Source organism: Trichomonas vaginalis (assembly GCF_026262505.1).
Source record: "Trichomonas vaginalis G3 chromosome Unknown ctg_144, whole genome shotgun sequence".
Classification (NCBI taxonomy): domain Eukaryota; phylum Parabasalia; order Trichomonadida; family Trichomonadidae; genus Trichomonas; species Trichomonas vaginalis.
The window spans coordinates 1-11,703 of NW_026529231.1; the positions used below are offsets into that span (position 1 = coordinate 1).

General features: G+C 35.9%; 7 protein-coding genes and 9 pseudogenes across 16 annotated transcripts, besides 1 other annotated feature; 9 read left to right on the forward strand and 7 right to left on the reverse strand.

Moving 5' to 3' along the window:
- Window positions 1-447: 447 nt before the first annotated feature.
- Window positions 448-735, forward strand: TVAGG3_1080060 (uncharacterized protein; the record flags this gene model as incomplete). Its single annotated transcript, XM_001279338.2, has 1 exon — window positions 448-735. One exon carries the CDS (start codon window positions 448-450, stop codon window positions 733-735), a length of 288 nt encoding a protein of 95 aa, XP_001279339.2.
- A 603-nt stretch (window positions 736-1,338) lies between these two features.
- On the reverse strand, window positions 1,339-2,136 carry TVAGG3_1080070 (uncharacterized protein; the record flags this gene model as incomplete). Its single annotated transcript, XM_001277905.2, has 1 exon — window positions 1,339-2,136. One exon carries the CDS (start codon window positions 2,134-2,136, stop codon window positions 1,339-1,341), a length of 798 nt encoding a protein of 265 aa, XP_001277906.2.
- Window positions 2,137-2,325: 189 nt separating this feature from the next.
- TVAGG3_1080080 (uncharacterized protein) lies at window positions 2,326-2,634 on the forward strand (the record flags this gene model as incomplete). The annotated part of the gene is made up of 1 exon (XM_001291461.2): window positions 2,326-2,634. The coding sequence occupies one exon, from the start codon at window positions 2,326-2,328 to the stop codon at window positions 2,632-2,634; it is 309 nt and encodes a 102-aa protein (XP_001291462.2).
- A 28-nt stretch (window positions 2,635-2,662) lies between these two features.
- TVAGG3_1080090 (uncharacterized protein) lies at window positions 2,663-2,914 on the reverse strand (the record flags this gene model as incomplete). The annotated part of the gene is made up of 1 exon (XM_051256650.1): window positions 2,692-2,898. The coding sequence occupies one exon, from the start codon at window positions 2,896-2,898 to the stop codon at window positions 2,692-2,694; it is 207 nt and encodes a 68-aa protein (XP_051076130.1).
- Window positions 2,915-2,921: 7 nt separating this feature from the next.
- TVAGG3_1080100 (uncharacterized protein) lies at window positions 2,922-3,089 on the forward strand (the record flags this gene model as incomplete). Its single annotated transcript, XM_051256651.1, has 1 exon — window positions 2,922-3,089. The coding sequence occupies one exon, from the start codon at window positions 2,922-2,924 to the stop codon at window positions 3,087-3,089; it is 168 nt and encodes a 55-aa protein (XP_051076131.1).
- Window positions 3,090-3,234: 145 nt separating this feature from the next.
- TVAGG3_1080120 (uncharacterized protein) lies at window positions 3,235-3,678 on the reverse strand (the record flags this gene model as incomplete). The annotated part of the gene is made up of 1 exon (XM_001284413.2): window positions 3,235-3,678. The coding sequence occupies one exon, from the start codon at window positions 3,676-3,678 to the stop codon at window positions 3,235-3,237; it is 444 nt and encodes a 147-aa protein (XP_001284414.2).
- Window positions 3,235-11,703: a mobile genetic element.
- TVAGG3_1080140 lies at window positions 3,913-5,213 on the reverse strand (annotated as a pseudogene). Its single transcript has one exon. A coding segment is annotated over exon 1 (1,301 nt).
- TVAGG3_1080150 lies at window positions 5,621-6,233 on the reverse strand (annotated as a pseudogene). Its single transcript has one exon. A coding segment is annotated over exon 1 (613 nt).
- TVAGG3_1080160 lies at window positions 6,335-6,521 on the reverse strand (annotated as a pseudogene). Its single transcript has one exon. A coding segment is annotated over exon 1 (187 nt).
- On the forward strand, window positions 6,544-7,166 carry TVAGG3_1080170 (annotated as a pseudogene). The gene has a single exon. A coding segment is annotated over exon 1 (623 nt).
- Window positions 7,427-8,070, forward strand: TVAGG3_1080180 (annotated as a pseudogene). Its single transcript has one exon. A coding segment is annotated over exon 1 (644 nt).
- TVAGG3_1080190 lies at window positions 8,264-8,904 on the forward strand (annotated as a pseudogene). The gene has a single exon. A coding segment is annotated over exon 1 (641 nt).
- Window positions 9,392-10,388, forward strand: TVAGG3_1080200 (annotated as a pseudogene). The gene has a single exon. A coding segment is annotated over exon 1 (997 nt).
- Window positions 10,576-11,116, forward strand: TVAGG3_1080210 (annotated as a pseudogene). The gene has a single exon. A coding segment is annotated over exon 1 (541 nt).
- TVAGG3_1080220 (uncharacterized protein) lies at window positions 11,121-11,348 on the reverse strand (the record flags this gene model as incomplete). The annotated part of the gene is made up of 1 exon (XM_051256652.1): window positions 11,121-11,348. The coding sequence occupies one exon, from the start codon at window positions 11,346-11,348 to the stop codon at window positions 11,121-11,123; it is 228 nt and encodes a 75-aa protein (XP_051076132.1).
- TVAGG3_1080230 lies at window positions 11,383-11,603 on the forward strand (annotated as a pseudogene). Its single transcript has one exon. A coding segment is annotated over exon 1 (221 nt).

Sequence of the window (11,703 nt, forward strand, 5' to 3'; positions counted from 1 at the left end):
TTCTCTATTCTGGAGCATACAAATACTATGATCTTGACACATTAATGAAGAAAGTGTTATACCTCAGATATACTAACTTATTTGGTGAAAACATAGATGACTATCTTGAAGGTTTAACTATTGTTCATAAAGATTGGAGAATACTCTTCAATGAGTATAAAGATCTTCCCAATGTTTTCTTTATATGTGATCCTCCATACTTCCATACTTATTCTATACAGTATGGAGATGAATGGACTCTTAAAGATACTGTAGAAACCTTTGATGTCCTTAATTATCCATCTATTTACTTCAGTAGTGATAAATCTTATACAGAAGAACTTATAGAGATATTGACAAAAAGATATGGAGAGAAATTTCCTATGAGAAAGCATGTTATAGATAGAGGTTTAATTAATCCTAACACTCAGAAAAATAATGAAGTAATATATGTCACTTTTTCTGTTAATGGAGAAGAGAAAGATCAAGAAGATAATAGTTGATGAGGGAACTGAAGAAGCGACGACATTCATCTTTGACGACGGAAAGCTCACATTCGTTGTCGATAAAAATGGACAACACTTACACAAAAGAAAGAGACCAAGAAAATTTTTAGATCTCCCAAAAGCTAGGAAACCAAAGGAACCATTTCCAGTACCAGCCGTCCAAGAACCAGAGAGACTTTTGATACCAAAACCTGTGGTTGACAAATATGATCCAGATCAGTTCTTCCCAAAAATACCAAAGTTAGAATAAAAACTCCTTTATTTCTTTAGTATTATATAATAAGTCTATTAGTAAGCTCTGTTCTCGTTCTGTTCTGGTATTTTGACGTCTTTTCATGGTCTCGCATAATAAGATCATGAACTTTTTCTTGAGATACTCGAAGAGCTGAGGTAAGTTATCATATTCTGGATATGTAGGAAGCATCCCTGCTATCGTAAGTGTTGTATCAATAAGGATTGGACTTATATCGGAAAAGTCGAGATCTGGAGTAGAATAAGAAGGTAAGTCTCTTACATGTAGGTAGTCATTATATGCTTTACGCATGAGACTGAGTTTCTGGAGCACAACTATGAGACTTTGGTTCTGACGTTCAAGTTTGCTTAAAGTTCTCTCCAAGCTTCTGTAATAAACGTCAACCTCTGTAAGAGCAGATATTTTTGCATTGATCTCGGAGATCTTTTCTTGAACTTCACCAAGTTTGACCTTAACTGACGTTTGAGCTCCCATCATGTTTTCATCAAGGTCATTCTCTATGTCATCAATGATATCTTCCCATGAAGTCATGTTTTCATCATTGATCTTAACGTGAACACTCATGAAAAAAATGTCATGTAAAGTATAAATGTCAGATTTTTACTCTTGAGCTTCTTCTCTCTGGATTGACTCGTCTGTAGGGCTTAATGTGCCATCACGTTCGACCAGAAGGTTCTGCTCAGGTCTGTCAAGGAGCTGTCTGTAGGTCGTGAAGGTTTCAACGAGTCCTTGGTAAGGAGTTTGGAGATCAACATCGACCCATGGGTGTTTGCGTAAGAAAGCAGCAAGGCTTTCACGCTTGGAGTCAATGACATCTTTCTTATTGGTTAATCCTTCTTCAAAGCTTAGGATTACTCCTGCAGTTGATTCAAGTCTTTGGATCTGGCGTCTGGAAACCTTGGTGAGTTGTCTTATCCTCTCGTTTCCAAATACATGCAGGAGATATGCAGAAATTACTTCATTAAGTTCGATTAAACAAATTGGATGAAGATCAGTCATGGCTTTTGTAAAGCAATCTTTTGTAAAGCTGTCTTTTGTAAAGCAGACTTTTGTAAAGCAATCTTTTGTAAAGCAATCTTTTGTAAAGCAGACTTTTGTAAAGCAATCTTTTGTCAAAGTCTTTTCAGACTTTTTAAAGCAATCTTTTGTCAAGACGTCTTTTGTAAAGCAAAAGTATTCAATTTTGTGAGAAAATGCTTTTGTAAAGCAGTCTTTTGTAAAGCTGTCTTTTGTCAAGACGTCTTTTGTAAAGCTGTCTTTTGTAAAGCAGTCTTTTGTAAAGCTGTCTTTTGTAAAGCTGTCTTTTGTAAAGCTGTCTTTTGTAAAGCTGTCTTTTGTAAAGCTGTCTTTTGTAAAGCAGTCTTTTGTAAAGACATAACCGACGACCGAATGTCCCAAGATGGTACAACACCAGCTCCAGCATCACCAACACTAGATATGATGGCAATGATGATGCAGATGATGCAACAGCAAACCCAGCTTATACAGCAAATGCAGGAAAAGAAAACTTTCAATAAACCTGCAAAGAACTCACAAGATCTTGAAGCTGGACTCAATGCTCTCAGGAACGACTACAAGAGAGAGCAGATGACGTTTAGGAAGAAGGGTGATGAAGATTATGAGAATGATCCGATCGAGGAAGACGAGATCAAGTCCACTGCATCCACAAAGACCCTCCAGGATGAAAGAGATGATGAGGGATTCCTTACCAAGTCTCAAAGACTCTTTGTCCTTGAGTTCTTCACGATCTCTGCCTTGAGATCTATGAGGAATTGGAAGGGTCGCGTTCCAAGTGGCTCAAACAAGCGCGAACTACTCATGACCGCAGTACCGCTCACTAAGACAAAAGTCCAGCTCATGGACTTTATCCTTTCCGCTTGTCCCGACGAGATCTAAGATCTGATCAGAGTAAAAACTTACATTTATGAGCTAAGCTCAGTAATAATTAGTTGTTTATTCTTTCTTCTCATACTTCTGTGCAAGGTTTCCACGGAAGAACTCAAGCAACATTTGGATCTTTCCAAGCTTTCGACCTTCTTTTTCGAGGTCATCCTGGTAAGTTCGGAATGCGTCAACGTGTGAGCTCGCATAGAATGCAGCAACAACAACCTCTTCTGCACCTTCTTTGCTGTCAAGTGGCATGAACTCGAATCCTTCCATTCGACCAAATAAAAGTGACAAAAATGTCAATGAGACCCACTCGTTGCATAGATGCTAAACCTGGTCCGAAGATGCAAAAGTTCTTCAGAACACTCATGTCTGACCAGAGGGAGTACGGTCATGAAGAGGTCATACAGATCTTCGATCAGTGTGTACCAAAGCCTGAGAATCCAGACGAACTCTTCATGTAAATTTACTTGCTTCAATGGAGAGATGAGAGACCAGGTATGAAACTCAGACCAATAACAATCTTTCCAGGTTTCTGCAATTACCTAGAACAAGCATGCCAGATCAAATGGTCTGACACCATCTTCCTCCAAAAATAAACTTTATCGTTTATAACACTTCAGGATCTACATCTATTTCTTCTGCTTCATCCTCAATGTCGATCTCTTCGACAGGTTTGATAGCAGCTTTGAGTAAGTTCTTACCCATTGTCTTAAGTTCAACTGGGTTATATTCTTTGTCTTTACTCTTTGTTGATTTCGTGAGATCTACATATAAACAATAACTTTTAGTCTTGTCAAGGTTTATTCTCGCTGAGAAATGGTCAGGAATGTTTATAGCTATCTTTTCAAACTTGAGTAAATTAGCTAAACCTTCATTTGTGTATTTCTGCTTATCGACAAAGATCATGATCGGACTTGCACTATAACCATACTTTCCTTGACATAATGTTTGTGGTAAGCATATAAGTAGTCTCTTTGCTGTTTTATTTTGCTTCTTCACTTCATCTACAAACTGTTGGATCTTAAAGAACTTTATATGATGTTCAGACATCTTTATATACCCGATAAAAAGTTCAGATAAAAAAATAATTAGCTATATTTTTATTAGTGCATAAATGAGTCTTTCTTTGAGATTTTCTGATGAAGATCTAACTTTGGTAAGATCTTTAAAAGATGATGAAAACATTCTTTCTGTCATTGATGAAGAAAAGAAATACTTCAGTAATGATGTAAAAATAGAGCTACTCATTCATACTGAGAAACAGTTTGTGATCGTGATCTTGAGTTAAGCAGCTCTGAACCATGCGAATACAGTCATAAATGGTGGCATATAATCTGCACCCGAGCCTGTTGGATTTGTTGTGAAAGTGTGTGAATGATTTCCTGTGGTTCCACAGAAAATACCTGCGCTTGAATCTACTGGGTCACTTGAAATATCATATCTATTCATTCCCTGTCTATCCGAACCTGCTGCAAGATTTGTATAACCTCTTTTTGTTATTGAATGTGAATGACTACCTGTTGTGTTTGTAGTTCCTGTATGAGTGTGCGGTGGAAGGTTTGCTTCTTTAATTTTTCGAACCTCGCTTTGTTTGAATATCTAGCACAGTATAAGAATTTGTCTACAATCTGCTTCCATTCACCAAAACCTAAAACACTTGCTGGATTTGTTGAGTTCATTGACGTATAAATAGAACCAACAGGATATATGGTTTCAAGAATCTGAGTCTTTAATGTTTGAAGCTCTGTTTTATCTGCTTTCTTATCATATAAATCTTGAGCAGTGAATTTAATATTATGTTCATCCTTCATGACATAAACATCTTTACATCTAATGTTTCTCATCGTCGTTATGTCGTCATCCGATGTTAAACCTTGTGGAAAGTTAGGAGGTTTACAATATAATGCATCCCCACCAGTTCCTTCAACCGTTCCTTCAATACTTTCTATAGCAACAGTTGTGAAGAAATCATGTGTATGGTTCTTATCTGCTTTTTTATCTAACATTGCTGGTAGTTCATGTGTTTCAAAGTTTCTGACATGACCTTCAATGTTCATACATTTGTTATTTAAGGAGTTTAGTGTATCTTTTACGCTTGTACTTGGATTCTCTAAAGGTGCACTTGAACCAAGGGTATAGTTCAATATTATGTCGTCTGCTCTTATTTTATTGATTATAACAGGTTTGTCTTCTCTTGAACGAATTGATTTAACTGTCAAAGGTTCAGTGAACTCATTATTTTTCAAAGGAATCAATGTTGTATTGATGTTTTCACCATTAATATATACTTCTTTTGCATCAATACCAGATGGGAATGAAACTCTTTCATTAACTTTAACTGTTGTACCATCACCTGGGTACATATCTTTCTCTGGACCTTTGATTGTCTTAAGTATGACACACTGTGGTAAAGTATATTCTTTAGATGTAACTTTACGTATCTCTTCGTCAACATAACTTTTGTCAGCTTTGTTTGCAATCTCAAGTGCAGTTCTTCCTCCATTATTTTTGTTCTCCTCAACTTTCTTCGCTAATTCAGCAAGAATGAGATAAAGATAATCAGTAAGGTCATCAGTACCAGACATATTAATATTATTGTTCTTTCTTGATGTATTAGCAACTTTCACTAAGGTCACAAAATCAGGGTACAAAGTACTTAACGTAGAAATGATTGTTTTTGGTCCAGGATCTTTCTCTTCTTCATCATTAGCATCACGTGGCATTGGAATTGGTTCCAAAGGTCCAGTCACATCAAAACTCTCAAGTTCCATATAACCTTCATTTCTGAATCTTTCTATATGAGTTATCTTCTGGAAACTTGTTTTAGTCTTTTCAACTAAATTTTTTATTCCATCCACAAAACCTCCTTTATGATTTGGACCAAGATTACCCAGAGTGTCAAGAACAGTATCTATACCTTCTTGACTTTCAACAAAAGCCCAAAGAGCATTTATTTGACTCTGGAGTGATATCCATGAGGCTGCAGTAGCACCGGCGTTTGCTATGGCAAAGATGAATGATAAAGGGTTGAACTTAAGACCAGATTCTTTATCTTTGACAATTTCAACGAAGTCATTGATATTTTTCTTCAAGTATTCCTTAGTCAGAAGAACTCCATCGCCAGCTATACCAGTTGCTTTTGTCTTTCCTTTAACATCAAATGTGATTGGTTTCTTCAATAAAATAACTTCTGGTGTTGTACTGATGCTATCATTAGTGGAGAAAAATTCTCCGACATGACTTGCTAAGTATTCTTTCGTCAATAATGTTCCATCACCAACAATACCAGTTGCTTTTGGACCATCTTCTGTGAATGTCAATGGTTTCTTTAACATAACTTTATCTAAGTATATTGCAATACCACTATTTTGTACTTGTTCATGACCTAATATATAAGCAAATGCTGCGTTTAAAGCATTATACAATGTATCTTCTTTAAATGTTAATTGACTGTTTTCAATCATTGGTATATTGAACAGTGTAGACCTTGGGTCAAAATGAACTCCATGGTCAATCGATAATAACCGTTTAACATGATATATTATAGTCTCTAATGCTTCATTAATATTTACCTCACGAGTTTCTTGCAAACCATTACTCGCCATACATGAAAACATATAATCTCTATCAGTTGTGAAGAATGGAGCATCTAAGTAATTATTCTCTACTTTTGTCACACGATTCTGTAACGCTTGAAGGTATTGATTTAAGTCTGTTTCAACAATTGTACCATCTGGTTGCTCGATAGGTAATATACCAGGACCGATGGTAATGTCTTCATCAGCACCTTCTTTATGTATGACTAAAGCATTATCAGTAATTCTGAGAGTATATTCTTTATATTGAAGTACGCTAGACTTATAACATTCATATGCATATGGAACAACACTCATTCTTTTACTACATATAAAAATGATGTATTATCTACAATCGACTGATCCTAATAACTACGGGACAATACAGTTTCAAGCAGATCCTAACATGGGGCATCCAAGTAAGATAAAGATGAGAGTAAAAAGTGTCAGTACTATGGCGAACTTTATTGTTTGTGACGAAACAGATTATTTTGTCTTACAGTTAGACGAAGATGGAGAAGAAAAGGTGTGTACATTTAAGTCAGCTCTTTCATTTGATATGGATACTATTGTATCAAAACTACAAGAGATTGTAACAAAACAGTTTGATTATTATAACAAGAAAAAAGGTCAACATAATGTAACAGTTTCACTGAGTGCTACGAATCAACTTATATTTACGTCACAGGACAAAGGACATAAAGTCTATTTAAAAGATGCTTCACATAGAGCAAATCTTATTTTAGGTGCATATGGAATAGAACTACCTATTGTACATAATTATTATCTACAAATGCCAAAACCACCTATGCTCAACTTCGGGTATCAGTTATACCTTCGTTCATCAATGTCTGTCATCTCTGGGTTCAATAATATTGACCAAGTTGATGATCGAAGAAAGATCATGTACAGATCTACATGTTATAACATCAATGAGTTCTGGATATCTGGTAAACCACTTATATGTAAGGAATCCTCACCATGGATAGATGCATTTCCATGGGAACTAACTAATGTTACGTTTACCTTAGTTGACTTCCAAGATCAGCCTGTTCGATTATTGTCACCAATGTTTATGGTGATAGAGATTAAACCAGATAAGCCAGAAGTTAGAGAAACCAATGATGTCAGTGATGATGATACAGAATCTTCGTACGATTATGATTACGATGACGATTAAAAAAAAATAACGTATATTTTTTTATCGGTTATAAAAGACCAACATGCTCAATGCTATAAAAGGATTAGTTAATAACCTTTCACCAGAAGATAAGAAAGGTATGCTTGATATGTTTGGGATCAAAATGCCTAAGAAAGCTAAAGACATTACCAATAAATTAGCTCTGGCAATTAAGAATCAAGGAGGTACAGGAAGTGTAGCAGATATTTTCAAGAATGCTAAGAGCTTCTATGATGACTACAATGGTATCATGAATGTTCCAGCTTCAAATTCCCCAGTTGCTTTAGATCACGATCAGAGATCTCATAATAGAGCGTTAATGGAGATGCAACCAATATACTCAGACCCTCCACCAAAGATTGATGAGAGCGAATTAGCATACAAAGAAATACAGAATGCCTTTTACGTTGTTAAGAACATTAATGGTCAAAAACTTCCTGATGAGAAATGGTTAGACCCAATAACTAAAGCAGGAGAAAGATTCATTATGTTTAACATTGACCAATACAGTCCAAGAGGAAAAGATTACTTCAACAAGATGTTTCCAAGAGTTATGGCAAAGTTCATTGGACAGATAGACCTTTTCAAACAGAAGTGGACATTCTATTACGACTTTGATGAGAAGAGAAACATTTTGCGTCATTTGAACATCAATACAATGGGATCATTAGTTCATCAGTTACTTAATGAAGCTCCAATAGCAGAAGTACAAGAATTAGCATCTAAAGTCCTTGAATCAAACTATGACTTCTTCCTTTGTAGTATTCCTTCGTTAAGGAAGATCGAGATCTTTGACTATACAGCTTATTCAGATGTTGATGCTTCTGCTTTGAGAAAAGGAACGTACACACCATATAAACTCACAGCTGAAGAACAAGTTATGTTAGATACGATGAGAGCAGCAGGTCAAGAAAAGATCGCACTCAAGATCATCAAACAAAACCATTCAAAGAAGAGAAACAGGTCACGTAATGGTCAGCTTTGGACATGGACATGCAAATTACCTATTAACTTAGAGAGGTATCAGATCTTCAACGAACTTAATGCAGAGACAGCAAAGAAGATGATGAAAGATTCATGTTTCATCTACGCTTGTATTCAAGCTGGTGTTGACGAAGCAACAATTAATCATATGAGGGAAATCATTCGTGTCAAAGATTTTCCAATGTCAAAGATTAAGGTTATTGCCAAAGAAACAGGAATAAGGTTCCATGTCATCAAATACAACGAGAAGTATTCAAATCATTCATATACTTATGAACCAGATGAAGAACCAAAGATGACAGTAGAACTTTTATTAATGTATGACCACTACATGTTGAACGAAAAGCTTCCAATAAGTTCAATGTTCATCAAGAACTATGAAGATGTTTGTAAGTTGTGCAAGGATTGGACTTTAGAGAAGAAGATGTTAGTTAACAGAAGATATGAAACAAGGTATGCAATTAACTCAAAGTTAGTTACACCACTTGCAAAAGTCATTGAACTCTTGTTTGCTAACAATTATTTCGAACCAATTAGAACAGGAGAACTTTGCACATACTTCACAACGATGTATAATGAGAACCTTGAAGAAATGATTGACCTCACATACAATGAGCGTTATTGCGCAAGGATGAAGAAAGATTGGAGTTCAGAGACGAAGAAAGACATGAAGTTCCCAAGAGAACATGTTTTCTTTGCTGACTTCGAAGCATCAACTGATGGAAACATTCACAAAGCATACAACATTTGTTTCATGGAAGATGACGATGATGGTTATACATCAATTTGGGGAAGTGACTGTGCGTCAAAATTCCTCGAAGCTTTACCAGATAAGAGTTTAGTTTATTTCCACAACTTATCGTACGATGTCACTTTTCTCATGTCTCAGTTAGAAGAGATTACAGGAACTCCAATCATCAAAGGTTCACAAACGATGCAGATACAAGGAAAGTACAAAGGAAAACTTCTCTGCTTCAAAGACTCTTATGCAATCATCTCAACTAAGTTGGAAAGATTCCCTGAAATGTTTCACCTCACTAGTGGTGAAAAAGAAGTTTTCCCATATAATTACTACACGGAAGAGTTAGTTAATACAACTAAAGTTGGTAACATCGATGATGCCATGAATCATGTCAAAGATATTGAAGCTTTTAATGAGAACATTGAGAAGATTGAAGATTGCAAGATTGATGATGAACACTTTGACATGGAAGTTTATTCGTCATTCTATTGCGGTCAAGATGTACGCATTTTACGAGATGGCTTTCTTAAGTTCCGCAATGACCTCATGACTGAGTTTGAAATAGATGCTTATGATTATGTTTCAATAAGTTCTATCTCAAACAAACTCTTTGAGAAGAGAGTATATTGGAAGAACGGTAATCTCTTTGATCTTGCAGGAAAACCTCGTGAATATATTTCCAAGTGTATTCAAGGAGGAAGATGCATGCTAGCTGAGAACAAGAAGCAATACAATGAAGGAGAACTCATCACTGACTTCGATGCTGTATCATTGTATCCATCAGCAATTGCTAGACTTTACTGTTTAGAAGGAATTCCAAAAGTTATGACAGAAGAGATGAAGAGCAGTGAATACTTGTTGGAGCATCTCTTTGATGATGACCAAGCTGAACCAACAAAGGAAAAGTTCATCTCAGGATTTTACTGTCAGATCGAGATCTTGTCGATCGGTAAGAACTCAGCATTCCCATTGATTGTCGTCAATCCTGACATCAACCCTGACTTACATGTTGCCAGAAGTTCCAATACATGCTGCAAGATGTTCGTAGACCACATTACGCTTCAAGATCTGATCAAGTTCCAAGAGATCTCATGCAAAGTCATTGATGGATACTATTATGATGGAAAAAGGGACATGACAATAAGGAATGAAGTTAAGAAGCTCTTCGAATTACGTGCTAAGTATAAGAAGGAAGGTAATCCGATACAAGAGATCATCAAACTTCTTTTGAACAGTATCTATGGTAAGACGATATTAAAGCCCATTGACAAAAAGATTCGTTTCATCAAGGACAATAAGCTCACTGACTATATCATTAAGAACTATAATGACATACAGACAATAGAGTTCATCCCCGATTCCGAACTTTCATGTGTAAAGTCATTTAAACCTATCGTTCGTCACTTTAACTATTGTCCATTAGGTGTTTCAATCCTTTCTATGTCCAAACGAATCATGAATGAAGTATTCTTCACAGCAGAAGATTTGGGCTTGAAGTTGTTCTATCAGGATACAGATAGTTTACACTTGTATGAGAAGGACTTAGATAAGTTAGCAGAAGAATACAAGAGAAGGTATAACAGAGAACTCATTGGAAAAGCACTGGGTCAATTTCATTCAGACTTTGCAGAGATTACTGCAGGACATATGTCTAAGGCACAAAGATCTATATTCGTTGGAAAGAAGACTTACCTCGACGAATTAACCAATGACCTCAAGGAAATTGCTTTCCACTGTCGAATGAAGGGAATCACACAGGACGTAATTGCACTTACTGCAAACCAAATGTTCCCAGATGCGATACAAGTACATTATGACGAGAAGAAAGGTTTGTTCTTCCCTGAGAAAGTTGGGGAAAAATATAGCATCGTGGAATTGTACAAATCTCTTTATGAAGGTGATGAGATAACCTTTGACTTGTGCATTGGTTCGAAACCATGCTTCAACAAAAATAAGGACTTCACTATTTCAACGAAGTCATCTTTTGAACGTAAGTTAAAGTTCTAAACACTTACTTATTATTTTTCTTAGCTTCTTCCTCTTCTCTCAATTTCTTTGCAATCATTCGTGGATTCTTTGCGCGTCCAGCTGCTAATGCAGCTAATTGTTTCTCTGTGAGTTTACGCTTTGGTTTAGCTGGTTTCTCTTCTTGTGTTTGTTCTTTTGGTTTGAGTTCATTAAGTATTTCTTCACGAAGTTCATTCTTGAGTGCTTCTCTGTCGAAAGTATTCTCAGTCATTTTGTTAGGAGTAAAAAATTTTATTAGGATAGAAATGACGTCAAAACTTTCACCAAGTGAAAAGCAATCAATCATATTGAATGAAGCTAAAGGAATACAACATCCATTATATTATGTTTGTCATATGAAGAATGGTTCAGTTCAAGTTAGAAAGAGAAAGGCACCATTGAATTCACCAGCTCCTGCCCCAGCTCCTGTTGTTCAAGAAGCTCCTAAAGTTGATGAGAAGAAAGAAGAAGAACAAGCATATACTAATAAAATGTTGTTAGAGATGATGACAAAGATATTAGAACGTAACAGTGTAGTTAATGAACCAAACATGGACCCAATTGAACGTGAGAAGGAAACTAAAGAG